This window comes from Python bivittatus, unplaced genomic scaffold (assembly GCF_059951505.1).
Source record: "Python bivittatus isolate LINGU-HERP-01145 unplaced genomic scaffold, Pbiv_v1 ctg000590_np1212, whole genome shotgun sequence".
Taxonomy (NCBI): Eukaryota; Metazoa; Chordata; class Lepidosauria; order Squamata; family Pythonidae; genus Python; species Python bivittatus.
Window position 1 is genome coordinate 25,688,574 of NW_028277086.1, and position 20,020 is coordinate 25,708,593.

The window sequence follows — 20,020 nt, forward strand, 5'->3', positions numbered from 1 at the left end:
GATGACAATGGAAACTGATTCAGCCTTGAATTTCCATTAAAGTGTACTGCCATAAGATGAAAGTTTGCACTGTGCTGAGACGTTCAACTTACTTGGCAGATATACAAGGTCATCACATTAGGAAGGGCCTCATCATCCAGTACCATCTCTGAGCCCTCTAACTTTCTCTCTTTTGGGCACATTGATTGGTCCCAGAAAGCCTTCTGACAAACATGGTTTCATCTTGCATTGACAGTACTCCTCTCTTAGGCATTGCTGGGGCAGATGACAGCTAATTCCCAGCCATTTCTGTGCCTCTGTGGGAACCAAGATACCTTTCAATCAGGAAATATGTGGCAAAGTTTCTTAAGGTATCTGTGGATTTAAACACTTGTTGGCTACCAATTTACTTTATGTTTTCTTAATCAGGTGTCAGAAATTCTCCTGGGAAAGCTTCTATGTTGGGAAAAGTGTCTTATGAAAATATCTATTTAGTAGCACTCTACAATGCTGGAATGATTGTTAAATATACAACAAGCAGGTTTACTTAACGTTTTTTTGGAGATTTCCATTCAGAATGATTTCCAATTACTTCTTTTAATCATGAGTGGCAAAAGTTGTGGAATACATATGTATCAGCCTTGAATTCCTATGGTTCAGAAATTATCTAAGACTGCATAAACATCTTCATGCCACTTATTCTGAATTAATCACTGTGGAATAATTGTTCCTTTCTGCTTTCTCACCATGAATCAGTGTTTTACAAAAAAGGATTAGGGGAGGACAAGATCAGGAAGAGCTGATGCCTTAGATCATTTTTTTTTAATCGGCTATATTGGCTTTCTCCAAACTTGTACCAGCTAGAAGCTTTAGATTTCAAGTCCCATGAACTGAGCAAGGCCAGCAAGATCACTGAGCTGGCCAAGGATAACAAGAGCTGAAATCCGACTCATTTGGATAACACCAGACTGGGGAAGGATAGGTTACATAACTCATGGAGAGAGCTATATCAAAAGCTATTATCTAAAGAACAGTAGGGAAACTCCAGGTCCTATTCTATTCCCCTCATTTTAAGTTCTTAGCTCACTGGAGCAGGAATGGCCAAGGTTTATATATTCTTAGCACCAGGCAAATGAATTGTCCTGTGTCTTCATTCAATTTGCAGAAAGAGAATTTGCTCTTGATTGTTTTTCAAAGAAGCAGAAAATTTGGAAGAAAATTTTATGGGTGGAAGGTAGAGTTCTTTAGATATGATGTGGCCAAGCTATGCACGTGTGCTGCTGCAGTTAAATCCTGAGGAATGACATCCTGAAGGAATTTCTGTCATGGGTCTTTTTCAGCTGCAGTGCTATTCTCAGCTCTAGTGGGAAATCCTGCCCAGGACAACTTGTTGGAGGACTTCTTCTACCCTTGAGGAAAAAAAAAATCAGATAAATTGCCCATTCAATTCCTCTGTTCATAGACTGGGTGGAGGACTTTAAAAGCCCTTTTACTCCTGGTATTCCAGAAGCATGATCAGTGGATGTGTTTAAATGCACCCCAGCCTGACCAACAGATGTGGAAGTCACATTCTCTCACATCTGGAGAGCACCAAGTTGAAGAGATGTTGGGCAACATGGATCTTTGGGCTGTTCTCCTTTATTTATTGAGAGAAAGGTGGTTCTGTAGGGAGAAAGGTGGGGAGGCTCCCGAACTGGGTGGTCTTCATTACTTTTTTTATAACAATAGGATGTAACTCCTACGGTTGAGTCTTTTGGACTCGTTGGGGGGAGAATTGGCTTTATGGAGGCCCTCCCGCTTTATTGTCGTTTATAAGCAGCGAAGCGCAGAAGAGGAGGACCAGCGCCGACAGAGAGAGGTGGGGCGGGGGGGGGGAGAGAAGGGAGGGAGCGCTCCGAGGGCGGAGCTCGGGAGGCAAAGAACTAGATAAATAGGGAGTCCTCGGCTGAGAACGAGGAGAACTTGTCCGGGCAGAGAGCCGGTCAGCACCGCGGACAGAGGCAGCCAGCAACCGCGCCCTCGTCCTTCCCGCCTCGCTTGCGCCCGCACGCCGCCCGAGACTCGCGCCATGACCGCGGAGGCTTACCTGCAAGGAGCGGTGGTCTCGGCAAGCCAGTTTTTCGCGATCTGGCGCCATTACGACGCTGATGGTGATTGATTACGGCATTGTCCCATTCTTCTCTCCCCGTCCGGCTCGGAACTAAATGGGGGGCGGGGGTGGAGGAGATTTGAGAGCGCTCAGCTGCAAAACTGGGCGAGGGAGTCGGCACCCTCCAACTTGCTCCGCTGTAAGCAGGAAACTTTGTCGGGCGCGAGTTACAACTTTTACCTCTTACGTCTGAAGCGACGGGAACGTTTGAGAAACCGGCGTTTTCGAACAGGACGAGCGCGGACCAGCCTCCGAGCGGTCGGTCGCTCGGGCGGCCGTGGGACTCCTGGCTGTTGTCCTTCTCTGGGCAGCTGAAAGCCTCTAAAAGCCCAACGCGCCCCCCATAGAACCCAGTCTCGTAATCTAGAAGGAAGCAGAGCCTTCTTTTTCTCGGGGAGGATGTAAGCAAGACTGCAACGCTAGAAGCGTTTCCCCAAGTCTCGTTGCACTCAATGGGACTGTGGTCTAAACGTGAGATTGCTCCGTTAGCCTGCTTAAACAGGTCGGCAAGTGTTGTTCACCAGCAGGGAGGAAAGAAAGAAACCATTACAGCTGTAACCACTATGCTCTCTCTCTTCGTGTTGCAGGCAATGGATACATGGATGGAAAGGAACTGCAGAGTTTTATCCAAGAACTGCAGCAGGCGCGAAAGAAAGCTGGACTGGTAGGTTAAGATGGGGCTTTTCTTCTTCTTTTGTAGATATACTAGTAATAATAAAACCATCCAGAGTCGCTGAAAGTCGGGAGGCATATAAATTTAATAAATAATAATAATACTGAACTCCAGTAACCAAGCTCCAGTGATGGATGTCTATGACTATGTACATATTTGGCCATGCACATATCCGCTTCAGTGCAAATGGATAAAACTGGACAAATGCAAAAGTTGTGGCTGGAAAATCTGGAATCTAGATAAAAGGCAAAATCTTGTGAATCACCCATCCCTCTACTAGAGCACTCCATCTTTGGGTTGATATTACAGACCTCACTGCATTGGTGGTAAAGAAAGGTTTACTTGCACTCTGTTTTTCAGAGTGGATAAAGGAATATTTTTAGGCAGCTGGATATAACCTTACTATATAGGCTGAAATATGTTTCTGCCCCTTGGTGGCCAAGAGACAGATCTGCACATAGTATACACAGACACACATGCACACACACTGATTCACATATGCACACTCTCATACATGTGCACACATGCACATTTATTTGGTGTTGAAGAATTGGGATCATTAGGACTTCACATGGTCTAAGGTAGATGTTGAAAATACTTTCTTGAAAGAAAAATAAAACAGAAATAAATTGATGCGTTATTTGATATTTTAAAAAGTTGTTGAAGTTGTTGACACTAGTAGCTTATAATACATTCTTTCTGAATATTGCTGGGAACTATTCTTCAATGACTTCTGGGCGAGGTTTATCTGCAACAGGTCTCCTTGTACTGAGACATCCTAGAGCTGAGTTAGGATTACAACTCCTATATCTTGGCTGGGAATTTTTTTGTCACTGCCCTAGTATAGCTAGATGGTGTTAGTTTAAGGAGGGTGGCTTGTTGAGAATTTGCTTTCTGGTGGAGTTTATATCTAATTAATAAGTGCCCAGTAAAATGATCACAGTATGAACATAGCTTGGTACTAACATTTAATCATTAGCTAGTTGCACAGCTGCAATTAGTTGCAGAGTCAATTTCATTCATGCCTCAGTTAATTGCTATAAGATCTGGATGCCTTTGTTCCATTTCAGATTTTCTTAAATTAAAGGAGAATGGAAAAAGCTCCCTTTACCTACTCTTCTTCTTTTTGTTTGACTTTCCAGTACAATGTTTACAAAAATTCAAGTGCAAATGTATCAAGAAGCTGAGGCACTGATAACTCCAAGAGCTAACTCCATTACACTGCTACATAGACTACAAGTGATGATGATTATACATACACACACACAGACGCACACAAGACCTAAGAAAATTTTGCAGGACCATCAACAAATGCTCATCATTAATTTCATACCTCCCTATAGCAATATGTTTCTCTTCAGGATCTATGAGAATCCTGTCATTATTCTGCATTGCACATTTAAACCATGATTCTTTAGCTGAACCAAGTATAGATTGTTGACTGAAATTAATTAAAATTTGAAATTAATGAAATTAATTATTTTATTATTTTTATTTATTTTGCTGCCATGTATATTTCTGCATAAGACTATAAACAGCTTACAAGTAAGAAACAAGAAGCACAATAAAAACAGTGACATAAAATGTTAACATAAACCAGATTGATGATGATGATGATGATGATAATATTATCTTCCTGTATTGTGTATCCTGTATTCCTGTATTGCCTGGTATGGTGCAAGATTTGTCTTAAAACCCATAGAATTCAGTGGGATTTAGTTTTATATAAGCTTTCACAGAAGTGCACTCTACGAATTCAATCTCAGGCACACTTTGCTGGGAATACATTCCTTAAAATCTAGAGGTCTATCTGGAGTGAATATCACTGGATTAGAAAATATAACATTCACTGATCAAGGAACAATTACTCTATATCCCAGGCACATTCCATTTCTTCCACGTAGAGATCGTACAGCTTATGCTGGCCATTAGTTAAATTATCTTTCAGCAGTCACATACGCTCAGTCTTCAGTACTGCGTAATTGAAAAATCAGGACATAATCTGTTTGTATATATTCATTTCTTTGTCTGAGATTGCCAGCATTCACATGCAACATACGTTGCTCATTGGTAATAGCATATACTGTAACTACATGTCAGATCCAAACATAGTTACGCCTAAGGCAAATCCACTAAAATCATAGGGAATGCTAACTAGCTTAATGTAGCATGGCTTAATGTAGATTCACCCCAAGGGGAAAAATGAGCTTTTACAGTGTACCAGCCACCCTGAGTGCAGATTAAACCTTCCCACTGCCTCCATTCTGAACAGAAAGGAAATAAATGTTTTCCCAGGAAACTGGGCCAACACTTCTGATTGTGCTCTGCTGTGCTGATGGCTTCATTGCTTGCTTGTGCTTCAGCATGGCATCAGTTGTGCCAGTCTCTGGTTGTGGATGTTTAGTTTGGGTAAAAGAGAGGCTCATTTGACAAAGGGCTAATCTACTCTCTCTTGATTACTTCTGTTGCTGTGTGCATTTAGAATCAGGTCTGAATGGATATTCTCACCCATCTTCTGTATACTCTTGGTCGAGTACCTAGGGTTAGTATAACTCCCTTTCTGGAACACTCAGCCTAAGGGGTATATCTCCTTTTCTGGAACACTTTTCATACATTTTGTCAAGAGGCACATAGCTCTTTTAAAAAGGAACACCTTGAAAATGTGACAACGGCAAGAATACACAGTAGTGACTGGCATTCACGACAGATGGATAGAACAAGAATCCTGATTTTGTTCTTAAGTCATAGATTTGTTTCTATATTTAAACCTTAATCTGAAATTTAACCAAAATCTGAACAGAGATTCTTCACTTCATAAATTAATTTCTCAGCCATCCATGAACTTAATTCTTTTTTTATCAAGATATCTCTGAATGTGATTATTCTTAATGAATTAGGCTGCACTTTTTCTTTTTTCATGAGGTCGGCCTCGGTCTATTCTGCAGTGCAATAATTCATGGCTTTGGAATTTGGGCAGAACTTTCTGTGATGGACTGTGTTCTTGCTTCCTATTTGTCTTTTCTTAAAAGGATAATCAGCGTACTTTATATTTACAGGGCTTAACCCCAGAAATGAAAACTTTTGTGGACCATTTTTCAAAGAGTTCTGATGGAAAAATAGGAATTGTAGAGGTAAGGCTGCTTCTTTTACTGCATTACTTTATATGCATCAGTCATAGCTGTGCAGTGATACAAAACATGATACACACACACACACATATTCATACGCACATGTATTACAGTGGTTATCACTACTAACATATAACATTATACAACCACCTCCTTTGCAAGGGAAGTCTTGAGGCCTCTAGTATAAGGCCTAGTCAGATTATAGTTCTCTAGTCTGAGGGTGGAAAGGAAGGGGTACCATTCATATCACCTATTTTTTTCCCTATTCAATGTTCCCATTCTGAAGTGAATTCATTTCTCAGTTGCATGTCATCTTGAGATGATTTTATAAAATAGTGAGGAGGTGGTGGATTGAATTTGTCCTGATAGATATTCAATCAATACCTCTGAGCAGTCTCTATGAACCCTTAGCTGTGTGTCTCTACTTGCCACTCATAAAAGTTGACAATGACATTAGTAAGATTTCGTCACAAACTAAAAGAGGATAGAGTTGAAACTATTTACTCCCTTTCAAAGTATTAGTGCAATTAAAGCTTTCATCATATCTTGATGAGCATAAATTTAAATCTGTGTTCCCCAATCCATTTTTGGTAGCTTCTTTTGGGATTTGCTTTGTTCGAGCAAAAACAGAAAGTGTGCTTTTTGAAGAAATCCAGAGGAGAATATTTAAGAGGATGAGAATTATTTTCTGATAAGCCATGGAAAGATGTAAGACCATTTTAGTTAGATATGTATTCTGGTTGTAGTAATAATCATGACAGGTGACCTTCTCAGGACCACAAGAGAGCTTGAAAGAGACCATCTTACAAAGTTTGTGACCTTTTGGGGGGATTTTTCAGACAGTGCAGTTTCATCTCTTAGTCATTGCTGCATGACAAAGTGAGGTATCTGCATTCCTTCAGCAGCTGCTGAACCACAGTAACAGTTAACATAGTAGTGAGGCTGATGGGAATTGGAGTTCAAAAACATCTGAAAGGAAAATAGGCTTCTGATCCCTGCCATACAATAATGACCAAGGGTTGACCTAGTATTCCATGACATTTCCTGAAATCAACTCCTGAAAAAGATCCTGACTCATCATGGGAGGTATTTCCCAAAGTCACTCTCAAAAAGAAGTTTGCTTGTTACACAAGGAATACTCACAGTTTGAAATAGCTCCACTGGATGATTTGATCTAGACCCGATGGTGGTAGGAAATATAACCACAAACCAGCAGTTCTCAGGGCAGGGATAGTAACTGCTTGATTTCAAGGCCATCAAACATCATGTCAAGAATCTGTTAATTTATGGGAAGTGCAGGAGGAAGAAGAAACGAATGTAAGCCACTGTGTGTATAAGAGTCATTTGCACATTCTTACTGGCATCAGTCAACTGTTTTGTACAGCTTCATGATAGTCTGCAATACAACACTTCTCTAGCCAAGCTGACTCTGAGTCTTCTGCCAGGTCTAGCCTAGAAGCTGAGCTAAGTCATAAAATATCAGAAGATTGGTGATCTACTACTGAGTCCTGGATGGGGAGTGAGATGGGCAAGGGCTTTTAAGATTCCAAGATGCTCATTATTTATTTATTTATTAAACAAATTTATATGGCTGCCCAACTCTCACATGGTGACTCCGGGCAGTTTACAAAATTAAAAACCCAGAATACAAAAACCAGCAAACCCCACCCCCACCACCCTGGCAGCAACAAACACACTCAAATTAACCATTTGATTGGCTCTGTATTGGCCTGGGGTCCCCAGGCCCACTGACAAAACCACATCTTCAGGGCCTTCTGGAAAAATATCAAGGTGGGGGCCAGTCTTATCTTCAGGAGAATGATATGCCATAGGGAGGGAGCCACTACAGAGAAGACCTTTTTTCTTGGTCCCACTAGATGTACCTCCCTCATTGAAGGGACCCGCAACATACCCTGCCTCCCCACTCTGGTGGGTTGGGTAGATGTAACTGGGGAAAAGTGGTCCTTCAAATAACCTGGCCCTTAGGCCATGTAGGGCTTTAAATGTGATAACAATAGTTACAATTAGCAGAATATTCGTTCAGTCTGTTGCCTACCTTTCTTCTCACTATATCTTATGTCGGTGTAATTTTTTTCCACAGAAGGGGTATCATCTTTATCTGCTGAAGTCAGTGGCTTAGTAATTTCAGTATGTGGGAAAGCTCAAAATATTAACATTATTCTTCAACTTTCGTATTGACTTTCTTTTCTATCTTGAATTAAAAGAATTGGTACACTTCATCATTTTGAAAGGATGCCATTGCAATAAAATGAGCCCCAAGGCAATTCTCTCCCTCTGAAAAGGCCTTGAATTCTCACCAACTCCTGTTACTGATTTTTCCAGATGATGCTCACTTCATCCATCCTTTCTTTGAACTTCTCCTATCCATCCTTTCTTCATTTTTTCACTGTTAAAAAAGTCCATTTCCTGTTCCTCCCTCCCACTGTTTTATATGAAGTGTCCCACACCCTTCAATGGTACAATTTAAAGGAAATCTTGGATACAGTGGAGATCCTATCATTCTTCCTCCCCTTTTTATCTGAAGCTTATTGAAATTTGAAAATATTAGTGGAAAGACCCCAACTTTTAAAAACAAAGCTTATCTGGGTGGGTGGAGAGTCTCTTTTTCACCTCCAAATCAGTGCTAAAAGTTATTTAGCTTCTCTTAACAGTGCAAGCCATCTTTGCGACATTAAGATTTCACTAAAATGCAATAATCAGCCATTTAAACATTGGAGAAATTTAATAAGGAACATCACTGGTTTAAATGTTCTATAGAAACGTGTAGGCTGGATCCACAAGCTGAAGATTAGCTAGCCATTTATAAAATGAAAAAGCTAAATACACATATTGTACCAAGCCGAACAAAACCAACCACATTATGACTCCTATCATTTTATACATCCAGTTTAGTGCTGTGATAGTTCAGTGGATTGGATACAGAAAAAAATACTCATGGATTATACCTGGTATTCACAGACTACTAGTCAGTTGTGTGAACTTTTTTCTCTTTCCTTCTGGGAACCTAGTAGAGTAAATTATATTTTTATTAAATTTTCTTAGAATAATAAATCTAAATAGAATTTAAATGCTTTTTTCCCCTCCAGCTTGCTCAGATACTGCCAACAGAAGAAAACTTCCTATTATTTTTTAGATGCCAGCAGCTGAAATCTAGTGAAGACTTCATGCAGGTAATCCACATAAATCTTCTGTTGTGAAAAATTATATTGCCAAGGTGTAAAACTTTGCATGTGAACATATGCAATTATTTTCTCAATTCCAGACATGGAGAAAGTATGATAGTGACCACAGTGGGTATATTGATGCTGAAGAGCTTAAGGTAAGGAAACCTCTATAATAATTTCTTAGGCACTGGGGCCATTCTACATCAAAAGTATTTGCAGGAAGAAGTTGTGAAAACAACAAAACAAGTCTTAAAAAGTAGAAGCTGTACAACACAGATTTTTTTGCCCCACCTAACCACTTGAAAGAGTTCTATGGAAGCGCTGAACTTTGTTTTTGTAGGTCTGAATAGTGAGTAAATGTATTGATTTTGATAGTAGTGGGGATCCACCAAAGATGTTTCTCTTTGCACCTTTTTTTCCTGAACCTGATACGTAGAAAGCATTACTAGGTTGCATTTTCAGTGCATCTCAGGGAACCCACACTCCCATTCCCCCGGCTATCCTAGCTAGTACAATCAGTACAAATAATCATGAAGGAATCTAGGAGTATCTGGAAGATTACAGGTATTCTTTGACTTGCAATCATTTGTTTAATGATCTTTCGAAGTTATGATGACACTGAAAAAAGTGACTCATGACCAGTCCTTGCACTTACAACCATTACAGCATTCCCATGGTCATGTGATCAAAATTCAAGCACTTGGCAACTGGCATGTATTTATGACAGTTGCAGCATCCCAGGGTCACGTGATCACCATTTGTGACCTTGCCAGCCAGCTTCCAACATGCAAAGTCAATGGGGAAAGCTGGATTTGCTTAACAACTACATGATTTGCTTAACGGCCACAGCAAAAAAGGTCTAAAATTGGGCGTGACCCACTTGATCACCACATCGCTTAGTGATGAATTTTCTAGTCCCAACTGTGATCATAAGTCAAGGACTATGTGTTTTGCAAGCAGCTGTTGCAAGAGAGCTCAGGGGAAGTGGCTGTCTTCAAAGTAAATGATGTCCGAGCCCTTGACATTAGACCATTGTTTCTCAACCTTGGCAACTTTAAGAAGTGTGAACTTCAACTCCCAGAATTGCTGACTGGAGAATTCTGGGAGTTGAAGTCCACATATCTTAAAGTTGCCAAGGTTGAGAAACACTGCATTGGACTAAAGAGTTTATATTTATACTGTGCCGTTTCTGTCCCAAGTATACAATACCAGCAACATTTAAAAGTAATTGCAAAAAGGAACACTTATATAGAATTCAACTACAAATGGCTTTAGGGCTGAATGTTTGCCAGCATAACTTCTCTAAAGCCAGTTTTACATCACTTGAATGTCTCCAGACCACTGTTTCTGGATTGTACCATTGTTCTTGGACTGACTCCTTCTGAGTGGATTGCAGAATAAACATCTTCATGGGAAAACATTAAAAAACATAAAGCTAAACACCATGGAGATAGGCCCTAGTTTAAATTTCTTAATGCCTCTTTCTATATGAAAGTAAGGTGTACAGTACAGTACTGTACTCTATGTACAGTAATTATTCTTCCTGGAGTCTGAAAAATACAGCCTAGGAATTGATTTATTTTTACTAAAGGTATTTTGCCTTTCAACCAAATTTAAAATCATAAGCATATAATAAAACAGTGATAAAGGCAATAAGATATAAAATTAAGAAATAAAACCAGATGTCACTACATGCAACATAGCACTTCTTAAAGTCCTAACCCAGATAAAGCCAAGATATATAAGTTAGTTTTTAGTACACTATAGTTGATGTCAGCTGTCAGTTCTACAACAATGGGTGACTATTGTACTAAGGCCTACAGCCAAATTGCTTTCCCAAACATAGACATACAAGTATCATAAGATCCCATCAGATCCATCAGAAGAGGTATGGTACGGGTCCCATCTGCTAGGGAGCTACACTTGGCAGGACCCAGAAGGCGGGCCTTTCTGCTGTGGCACCTGCCTTATGGAACATTCCCCCCCGACCCCCGAAGTGAGGTTGGCTCCATTCCTGTTGATTTTCCAGAAGTCTCTCAAAACCTGGTTAGGTCATCAGGCCTGGGGCCCCAGAGGACCAGCAAGGTACTGAGGTGGCTCCATTATTGTTGGTATCTTCTGCCCTCTCAGCCTTTAATCACAATTTTTAAAAAAAATCTGGATAATTATTACTGTTTTGTGGTTTTATTGTACACTACCAAGTCACTTTTTCGTGAGATGGGCAGTATATACATTTGACAAATAAATAAATAGGGCATTGATTGATGATTGTAGAGGTGGACAGATTATACTGAGTTATGTTTTGAAACACTGTCAGAGACAATCTAAGGAAATCCACAAAAATTATATGCCCTACTTGACCTTAAGACCTCTCCAAAGTTTTCTCAGATAGAATAACCAGCATGTTCTGGGCTTCTGTTTAGCCAGAACGTGACCAACCTAGAACAGTCTGGTTGAATTTCCAACACATTTTCCCATTTGTGCCAATTCCTATTAAAAAGCAAAAACACTCCCAAGAATAATACTAAGAAAGAAATTTAGAACAGGTATATGTGGTTTTTATGATAGACATTCGTAATTCCCCAGCTCTCAAAAACTCTAGCTTAATAAAGAATTTTATCATGTCACTTAAGTAGGACAACTGGCTACCCATCTGGGAAACAAAGTTTTCGTGCAAGGTCAGGAAAGCAACTTGTGCTGTCTTTTCAGCTCTACTAACTAATTATGGAACCTGCATTTAAAGGAACAGGCACTGTCAGAACTGAGCGATCAGGGATGTGAAGCCTGTAGCCCTAAGCTTCTCAACCTTGGCAACTTTAAGATGTGTGGGGAATTCTGAGAGTTGAAGTCCACACACCTTAAAGTTGCCAAGGCTGAGAAACACTACAGTAGCCTTAGGATCACACAGAGTCCATGGTCTAATTTGAAAAACAAAAACAAAAAAACTTTTGAACGGCCAAGGCTTCTCCTAAAAGCTTGACATCCCTTTCTCACAGCCTGTTATCTGGAAGAGGGAGAAGCCAGTATTAGAGAAAAACAGGACTGTTTTATGAGAAATGACCTTATCCACATTAGCTCTGACCTCACCTACCACTTAACTCAGTCATGCCCAGCATACACCATGGCTTTCACTACCCAACGGGATTCCCATCCTTACATAAAACTCTATGCAGAATAACAAACTCATTCAAATGACAACATTTAGAAATCAAAGAAGCACTGTGTTTAGGAAGCAAGATTATACCTTCACGCTGAGGAGCAGTTGATGGGGAAGCACTAAAGCAGAGCTAGGCAGCCCATGGGTCACATGCCCCCTTCCCCTAACATTTGTCTGCAAAATGCCCCCTATCTGGGGGGACATAACTTTTCTGGCTTCTGTCCCTATAAAAAATAAGGCAAGCCATTCCCATTTCTACTCTTGCAAACCTCCAACCACTCTCAAGCAGCCCCAAATCACACCATTACCAACATTCATGATGTCACCAGCAGGCCTCCTATAACCCCCCAGTTGGTCAGAGGAATGAGTTGCAGCTCCCAACGCTTGAGACTCTTAACACAAACTGCAGCGTAAGCCTCCCTTATGCCTGCTAGCTGGATGGGGAATTATACTGTGATATAGTGCTAATGCATTAGCACTGCATTATGGTATAATGCGGACTAATCTACTTGATCATCCCCACCTGCTCGCAAAGGAATGCAGGAGATAGGTTAAGTTTCCAATTGGCATGAGTGTAACTTACCATATTCCTGTCCTTTGCATTTCAAATTTCCTTGGGAATCCCAAATTACAGTGTAGCCTACAATATAGAATAAAGTAGAATTGTTCTAGTGTATTCAACAGATAATAGAACGGATACCCAACCATTTACTAATGACTATGATGTGAAGATCAGATATAGTGGAAGAGGAGCACATCTTCCACATGCTCTTTTGTTGGAGTCTATGGCTAGATTAGATCTCACCCCAGGAAGCAAATGCCTGAGACTGAAGATGGAGGCTTGGAAAAAGCACTTTCTCTTCCTCAACTCCCCATATGACTTAAACAGAAACTATGTTGTTGTATGATTATTTCAGACCATTCTGTGACAGGTATGGAAAGCTTTGAGCCAGGTAATAGGGATAAAGGGATGGGAAATCTCCTCACACCAATGCTTGCAGGATCTCTAGAACTTTGAGGATGGCTTGTCAAGGCTCACCTTAACTCAGAAGGCTGGTATGTTAACCATATAGCCAGGGTTGTAGGAAAGGCCCACAATATTGATTGCCACCATTATGGGTATGAGATTCCTGCCACCTGAATCCACATAATCCCTGTTGACCTGACATGTTTTCCCCAGCCCAGTGCTCTTCAAATGGTTGAGAATTCTGGGAGCTGTAGTCCTATTATATCTGAAGGGCACCAGGTTGAGGAAGGATATCCTGTGACCAGCCAGATTTGACATGCGCTATTCTCCCTCAAGTGGAGCTCAGTTCTCAATGATTTCAGGGATGCGCTCCCTGATACTTGCAGCATAATATAAGTGGTTTGGAATCACATTTTTCCAGGATATTTTTTTCAACTCCTAGCCCAGACTTGTAGTATTTCCTGGGGGCCTCTCACACAGGTACAAACCAGGTATGACCCAGCTTTACTTTTTGAGTTCAGCCTTAGCTATATATTGCCGTTCCTATAGATCAAACTTTTATGAGCATTAACCCAAAGACTGTAGCTTTTTCTAAAATCTACTTGAGCCTAACCCTAACCCTGCCTCCCAATCCATTTCATGCTGCATTCATAGCACCCATATTAATTTACATGTCTTCATTTAATTTCATTCTTCTGCCTCCCTTCATATGCCAATAAAACACAGATTTATAGGGCAATAAAAGAAGGTCAATGATTCTTACACCCAAGGAAGTATGAATTAGGATTGCAGCCTTTATAATAGAAAAAGAGAGAGAAAATGTTATTTCTCTATTCATAATTAACCAGACCACCCCCAAAAAAGATCTCTGCAAGTAGATCAGATAAAATATTGCTTTTTGACATATTCATTTTGTTTCAGAGCTTTTTGAAAGATTTACTACAGAAAGCAAACAAGCAGATTGATGATTCAAAGCTATCAGAATACACAGATATTATGGTAAGAGCTATAAGTACTACTTCTTTCTAGGAATTAATTACCCCTGCCCCATTTTAAGATACTTACACAGAACCTAAAACAATATCCCATCATTGTATTTGGACCCTGTCACTTCATGATTTAGTTGGGTACATAAACAGTGGGCAACAAAAGAAAAGTCTGATGACCAGCTGAACAAAGTCTTGAAATTATAACTGAAGAAATCTAGCAGGCTGATCTATAATGCAGGTTCATTTCACATGTACAAGAACAGTCGTCTACCATCTTAGTGCATTTGTGAAGCATGGATTCAACTCCTACAATTGCCTACAATGGCCATCCCAGCTGGGAAATCTGGAGTTGAGGGCACCAGGTTAGGGAAGTCGGCTCTAAAAGTCTTTTGTAGATAATAAATTGAAGCTCAAGAGAGTTTTGGGAATACCATGTATTGCATACACATAAAATAGTTCCAGCTGTACTGTTGTATGCTGACCAGAGTCACTTTGTGTGCGATGGGTGGCTATATAAATACAATAAATAAATAAATAAACAAACAAACAAACAAACAAACAAACAAATAAATAAATAAATATCGGTGGCTGCACTAACTGCCATTGCCTTGGTAAAAGTCTGGCATAACCCACCTCAGAAGGGTGGGATTTGGGGAGGTGGGGAGTGGGGAATGCCTTTGTAGTTACTGTAGAACAGTTATTGTGAATCTGTATGGAGTTTGTTGGGGGGGGGATAAATAGTAAATTTACTTTCAACCATTTAATTCTAACATTTATGAGCATTTACATTATTTTTATCCAACTTTCCTTTGTTGACATACTCTTAAAGTGGCTCATAATTCTCAACCAGTAAGAAAAACTAATTTGAAAAATCAGAGTAAAAGATTGCATCGTAAGGTGTTTTTCTCTGAAAAAATGAGTCTGGATCTGATGGAGGCTTTTAAGTGAGAAGATGATAACTAACAGTTCTCCCTGCATAACCCTCCATGCTTTCCTGGAGATCTCGCAAGCTTTCAGAAAAGGACCCCAAGCATGCCGAAGTCCAAGACTAGGATTTTGGCTCCAACCTAATCAAAACAAAATGTAAAAGCAGATGTAAAAGCTGCTGCAAAATAAGATATAGTAAAGTAGATATCATTAAAAGGCCTGCTGAAACCCAACCATTTTCAAATAGGTGAGCTGACAATGGCTTTGTAGGAGGCTATTCTGTTGCACTGGGTTAGATATTCCCCAGACTTGAGAGGACTATGCTTTCAGTTAAATATTTCCCTTTTTTGTTGATTTTTCAATAAAAATTATAAACTAATCTTTTCAGCTCAAGATGTTTGATGAAAACAATGATGGAAAGCTGGAACTGACAGAAATGGCCCGGTAAGAATATTTGAAGAAGAAAGTAGAAAATCTCATCAGTTGGTAGTAGAACATGACACAATGTGGGTGTGCAAATGGAATGTCTTTACAATGCTGGTAATTAGTACAAACTGCAAACGCCAATGCTGTAGGATGTGCTGGATTGGTCCCCCCAAGGATAAATTGAGTGGTCCATCCATCCTTGGATAGAAAAGGTCAACCCATGCAAGCGATTACCAAAATGTCTGCATCCGGTGCTTCTCTGACATGGGGAAGAAGAGGGGATGGAGGCCTTTCAAGAAAAGAAACGTCCAGGTCCAGTTAGCAATATCCTCCTCTACTCCCAGCAGTTCTCTTATGTGTGTGTGTGTGTGTGTGTGTGTGAGTGAATAAAAGGACCCAAATACTACTGTCCTGTTCCTCCATCCCTAATTCTATGCTTGTTATAAATATGCATTTTTAAAAAATGTCTTCTCAAAGGATTTTGTCTTAAAAGATAGTGAACTATATGTATGCAAAGTGTTTTGTATTTTGAACTAGAAAGAGTTTCAACTTGAGATGCTCAGTTTTGAGTTCAACCAGCGTTCACTGAAGAAGTGGTCTGAGCTGGAAATAGCCTCATTTCTAGTGGAAAACACCTGCAATGAAACATGAACGTTTTCAACTTGAAATAACTCTAACAAACTGGATATGGATTGTTTTGAGCTCAAAACATTTCAAAGTTGAAATGATTTGCTTACCTCTGTTCTCTGCTTCTTAAATCACCAAGGAATTGTTCTGAATTATTCTTGTTTTCTCCCAAGGTTGCTCCCAGTCCAGGAAAACTTTCTCCTTAAATTTCAGGTACGCATGTTTAAATGTGCCCTAAATATTCATATACTGATAACTTGATTTGTTTCTGTTCTAATATTTGTCCTTCTTTCGAATATTAGGGTGTTAAAATGTCTGCAAAGGAATTTAATAAAGCTTTCGATACATTTGATTCAGTAAGTAGGATTGTTTTTATATATGAATCAAGTTTGTAATGTATTTCTCAGCTGAAACAATTCAATGAAAGCGGCAGAAATTAACAGCAGGAAAGCTCAAGTGCTGTTTTTCTTTTCAGGATGGGAACGGCTACATAGATGAACATGAATTAGATGCTTTGCTAAAAGATCTCTGTGAAAAGAACGAAAAGGTAATTCTAAGATTTCCATTTCCATTGTATTTAATGGGCTTTTTCTCTTCCCAAGTCTAACCGGTTCAAGTCGTTCTTCTGAAATACACTATATTTAGAATTCTGGATACAAGGGAATGAAATCATATATGTCATACCAGACGGCACAGTTTACTCCTACATTAACCCTGTTCGCGTCACTGCTTTAGTAAAACAGCCACCATGTCTCTTAGATATGTCCCCAGGCTGAAAAGCATAGTATTTGTCCTATGTTCTTCCTTCTTTGAACTGAATGTCTGTTAACAATGCACTTTGAAAAGGGGCACATGGTGCTCTGCCTTAACCAAAGACAAAAATAGCTACTCTTTTCCCAAAGCCTCTTCCGCTGTTTCTTTCAAGCAACCACAGGAAACAGCAATGAACCATCTTCCCTTAGAGGACCATAAATATTAAACAAGAAGCCCCTATCTAGCAACACCACTGCTAGTGAATTAGTAGTGAAATGGTAGGGAAAATGCATTTAGTGATACAAGAATGGAATCACAACTGTCTGGGTGGTACAATGTCACTTGTGGGGCTGGGTTCACATAGCTTGCTAAGGTGAGGGTTAGGGTCATCCCAAAGTCAATAGGCTGTATGTGGCCTCCAAAACCAAAATCCAATAGTAAAATAATTTTGCAATTGTGTGCATGAGGCCTGTTAGGTTTAACACAAATGTTTTGATTTGATTGCCCTATCCCAGAAATTCAACTCTTCTCACTCTGTGGCATCACATAACTGGTTGGGCCCACCATGACCCTTGAGTGGCAAATAAAAAAATGAACAAATACATAAATAAATAACCCTGACCTGCCAAAGGACTATTGCACTAAGTCAGTGTTTCTCAACCTTGACAACTTTAAGGCCTGTGGACTTCAACTCCCAGAATTCCCTAGTCAGCCTTTCTCAGTCACTGATTTTTTTTTTTATAAACCACAGTTGGCTGGGTTTATAAATTGCAGTAAACCATAAAACATGGGTTATAATCCACAATGGCTGAATTCATAATAACTACACCAAAAGCAAACAGTATTTTTGTTTAGCACAACACATAAACACTGTTCCGGAAATACATGGGAACTACTACTCACTCTCACGCATTTGTCTAAACTGCCTCCCTTCAAATGACTTGGACTAGAACCAGTCCTGTTCCCAACCACATCAGTGTAAATGTGAGAAATGCAACCCAACACTACTGGAGGATGTCAAGTTCAGAGGAATAATATCTAGTGACTTCAAAATGCATTTTCTTTTTTTAAAAAACAGGAATTAGATATCAATAACCTTGCAACCTACAAGAAGAACATCATGGCCTTGTCTGATGGCGGAAAGCTTTACAGAACAGAACTTGCTCTCATCCTCTGTGCTGGGGAAAATTAGAGTCTGTCATCATTTCCACTCCAACCAGTGATATATTGTATCTCAGAAAAAAAAAATTAACTGTGCACTATAAGGGAGTAGGCTTTACTTTCTTTTATACCTTGTAAATTTAAAATTGCATATAGATAGTTAGGTTATGTGGCACATTCTTTTCAGCTTGTTTCTATGATGTTTGTAATGTACAGCTTTTGTAACTAAAGAGGATGTCTTAATTGTTTGGGCCAGTCTGTCAATACATTTACCAATAAACATGGTTGTGTTTTCATGAGACATGGAATAAGGTTTTAAGAGCACAGCTGAGATTTTTATTGGCTAGGTTTCCATTAAGCAAATAAGTTTTTGACAACGTCAGAGAGAAGCACAAGTTCCAAATCAATTTAAGGTGATGGTGGATTTCTTCTTTTTCTTTTTCCTTAGCTCCTTATAAAGGAATGTAAGACATGGGAGGGAGGCTGTTAGGGTCCACCAGAATCTTTTGGTGGCATCCATCTTCTAGAAAGTGATGGTCAGCGTTTTTGGGAAGTGTGCTACAGGTCAATCAGTCCAAAAAGACCAGTCCTCCCCCTTTTTAGGAGATACCTGAAACCATTGAGAAATGTTTAAGAAGTCCATTATTTGCAAACCAGTTTCAGGTGAGAAAGGATTCGTGGCATAGAAGCATCAGCAGTGCTGCAGTTTACTTTGTTCAGGTCAACTTCCAACATGTTATAAATGTCTTTGCTCTCCATCTTCCTTAAATTCACTACCAAGGTCACCAGAGGCTCTGGATGTGAAGGTACTAAGGAGCTTTTAAGCTTCCTTGATTGCCCGGCAAGAACAACACTGTATTTTTACTGGACAAATAGAGATTTCTAATCAGTTAAAAGTAGAGAATTAATACACAAATTTGCCTCATATTTTACTTTAAATCTTTAGTGTTTGTAAAGGCTGCCATGTCAAAGAATATGTCAGTCCATTTTTCTAAAACTGTTTCCACATTTTGCAGAATATTATACTTCTTGCAAGCTGCTGTTTTTACATCATTCTGTGTAATCTATAATTAAATTTAATATACTAATATACTGGTACCCAGTTTGTCTATTTCTGATATTCTGTTCTACCACCGGTAATAATATAAGTGGCTGAAGCACATTCAGTGCAAATAAAGTCGCTACGCCATCCATGTACTTAACCTAGGAATGACTCAAGGAACACAGTAAACCGTATGTGGCATAAATATGTATATGCCTAGGTCACAAATCCCATTTAATTAGTTTCAATAGGATTTAGTAATGTGATTGTAACAATCCAACAGAAGTTAAGACACCACTAAATTTTGTTTACTGTACTACCTATTGACTGCAAAAAGAATCAAGTGGCTGATTCTCAACCATATCAACTAAAATGGCATTATATACATAGTAGAAGCATTTAAAATGTTATTTATCTATCAATTCTTCATACGTTCATTTATTTTAAAAGAGAAATCTAATCTCACATTTTGGGAAACTGTATTTCACCAGGCTCAAGTTTCTTTATCCCCCGCACCCAATCAGCTCTACATAATTTCTCAACAAATGTGGCAATATCCCAAATCTGTATTCATGTTGATTTAAGTTGTGATGCATTTACTTTATTACTGTATGCTTTCTTGATAAATTTATTCCTTTAAAGATACTTTCAAAGACAGGGGTTTCATATAACAGAAGGGTGCCAATTTTACCCTAACATAGGAAGGCTAGAATGTTCATTTCACTGATACAAATACATCCAATTAGCAAGTGCTTCTATTTTATTTTTGAAATTTGTACTAACATTAGGAGCGTTTCTTCAGACATCAATAAGCCACTGGAACTTGTTATATGATTATGGCTTTTGGAAAAGCTCAT

At 39.4% G+C, this 20,020-nt stretch overlaps 1 protein-coding gene across 1 annotated transcript; it reads left to right on the forward strand.

Annotated features, from left to right (window-relative positions):
- Positions 1-1,927: 1,927 nt before the first annotated feature.
- Positions 1,928-19,219, forward strand: CALB1 (calbindin 1). The gene is made up of 11 exons (XM_007443054.4): positions 1,928-2,129; positions 2,716-2,792; positions 5,858-5,932; positions 9,037-9,120; positions 9,213-9,269; positions 14,160-14,237; positions 15,543-15,598; positions 16,381-16,420; positions 16,510-16,563; positions 16,683-16,754; positions 18,039-19,219. Exons 1-11 carry the CDS (start codon positions 2,048-2,050, stop codon positions 18,150-18,152), a joined length of 789 nt encoding a protein of 262 aa, XP_007443116.1. The 5' UTR covers positions 1,928-2,047; the 3' UTR covers positions 18,153-19,219.
- Positions 19,220-20,020: the final 801 nt, after the last annotated feature.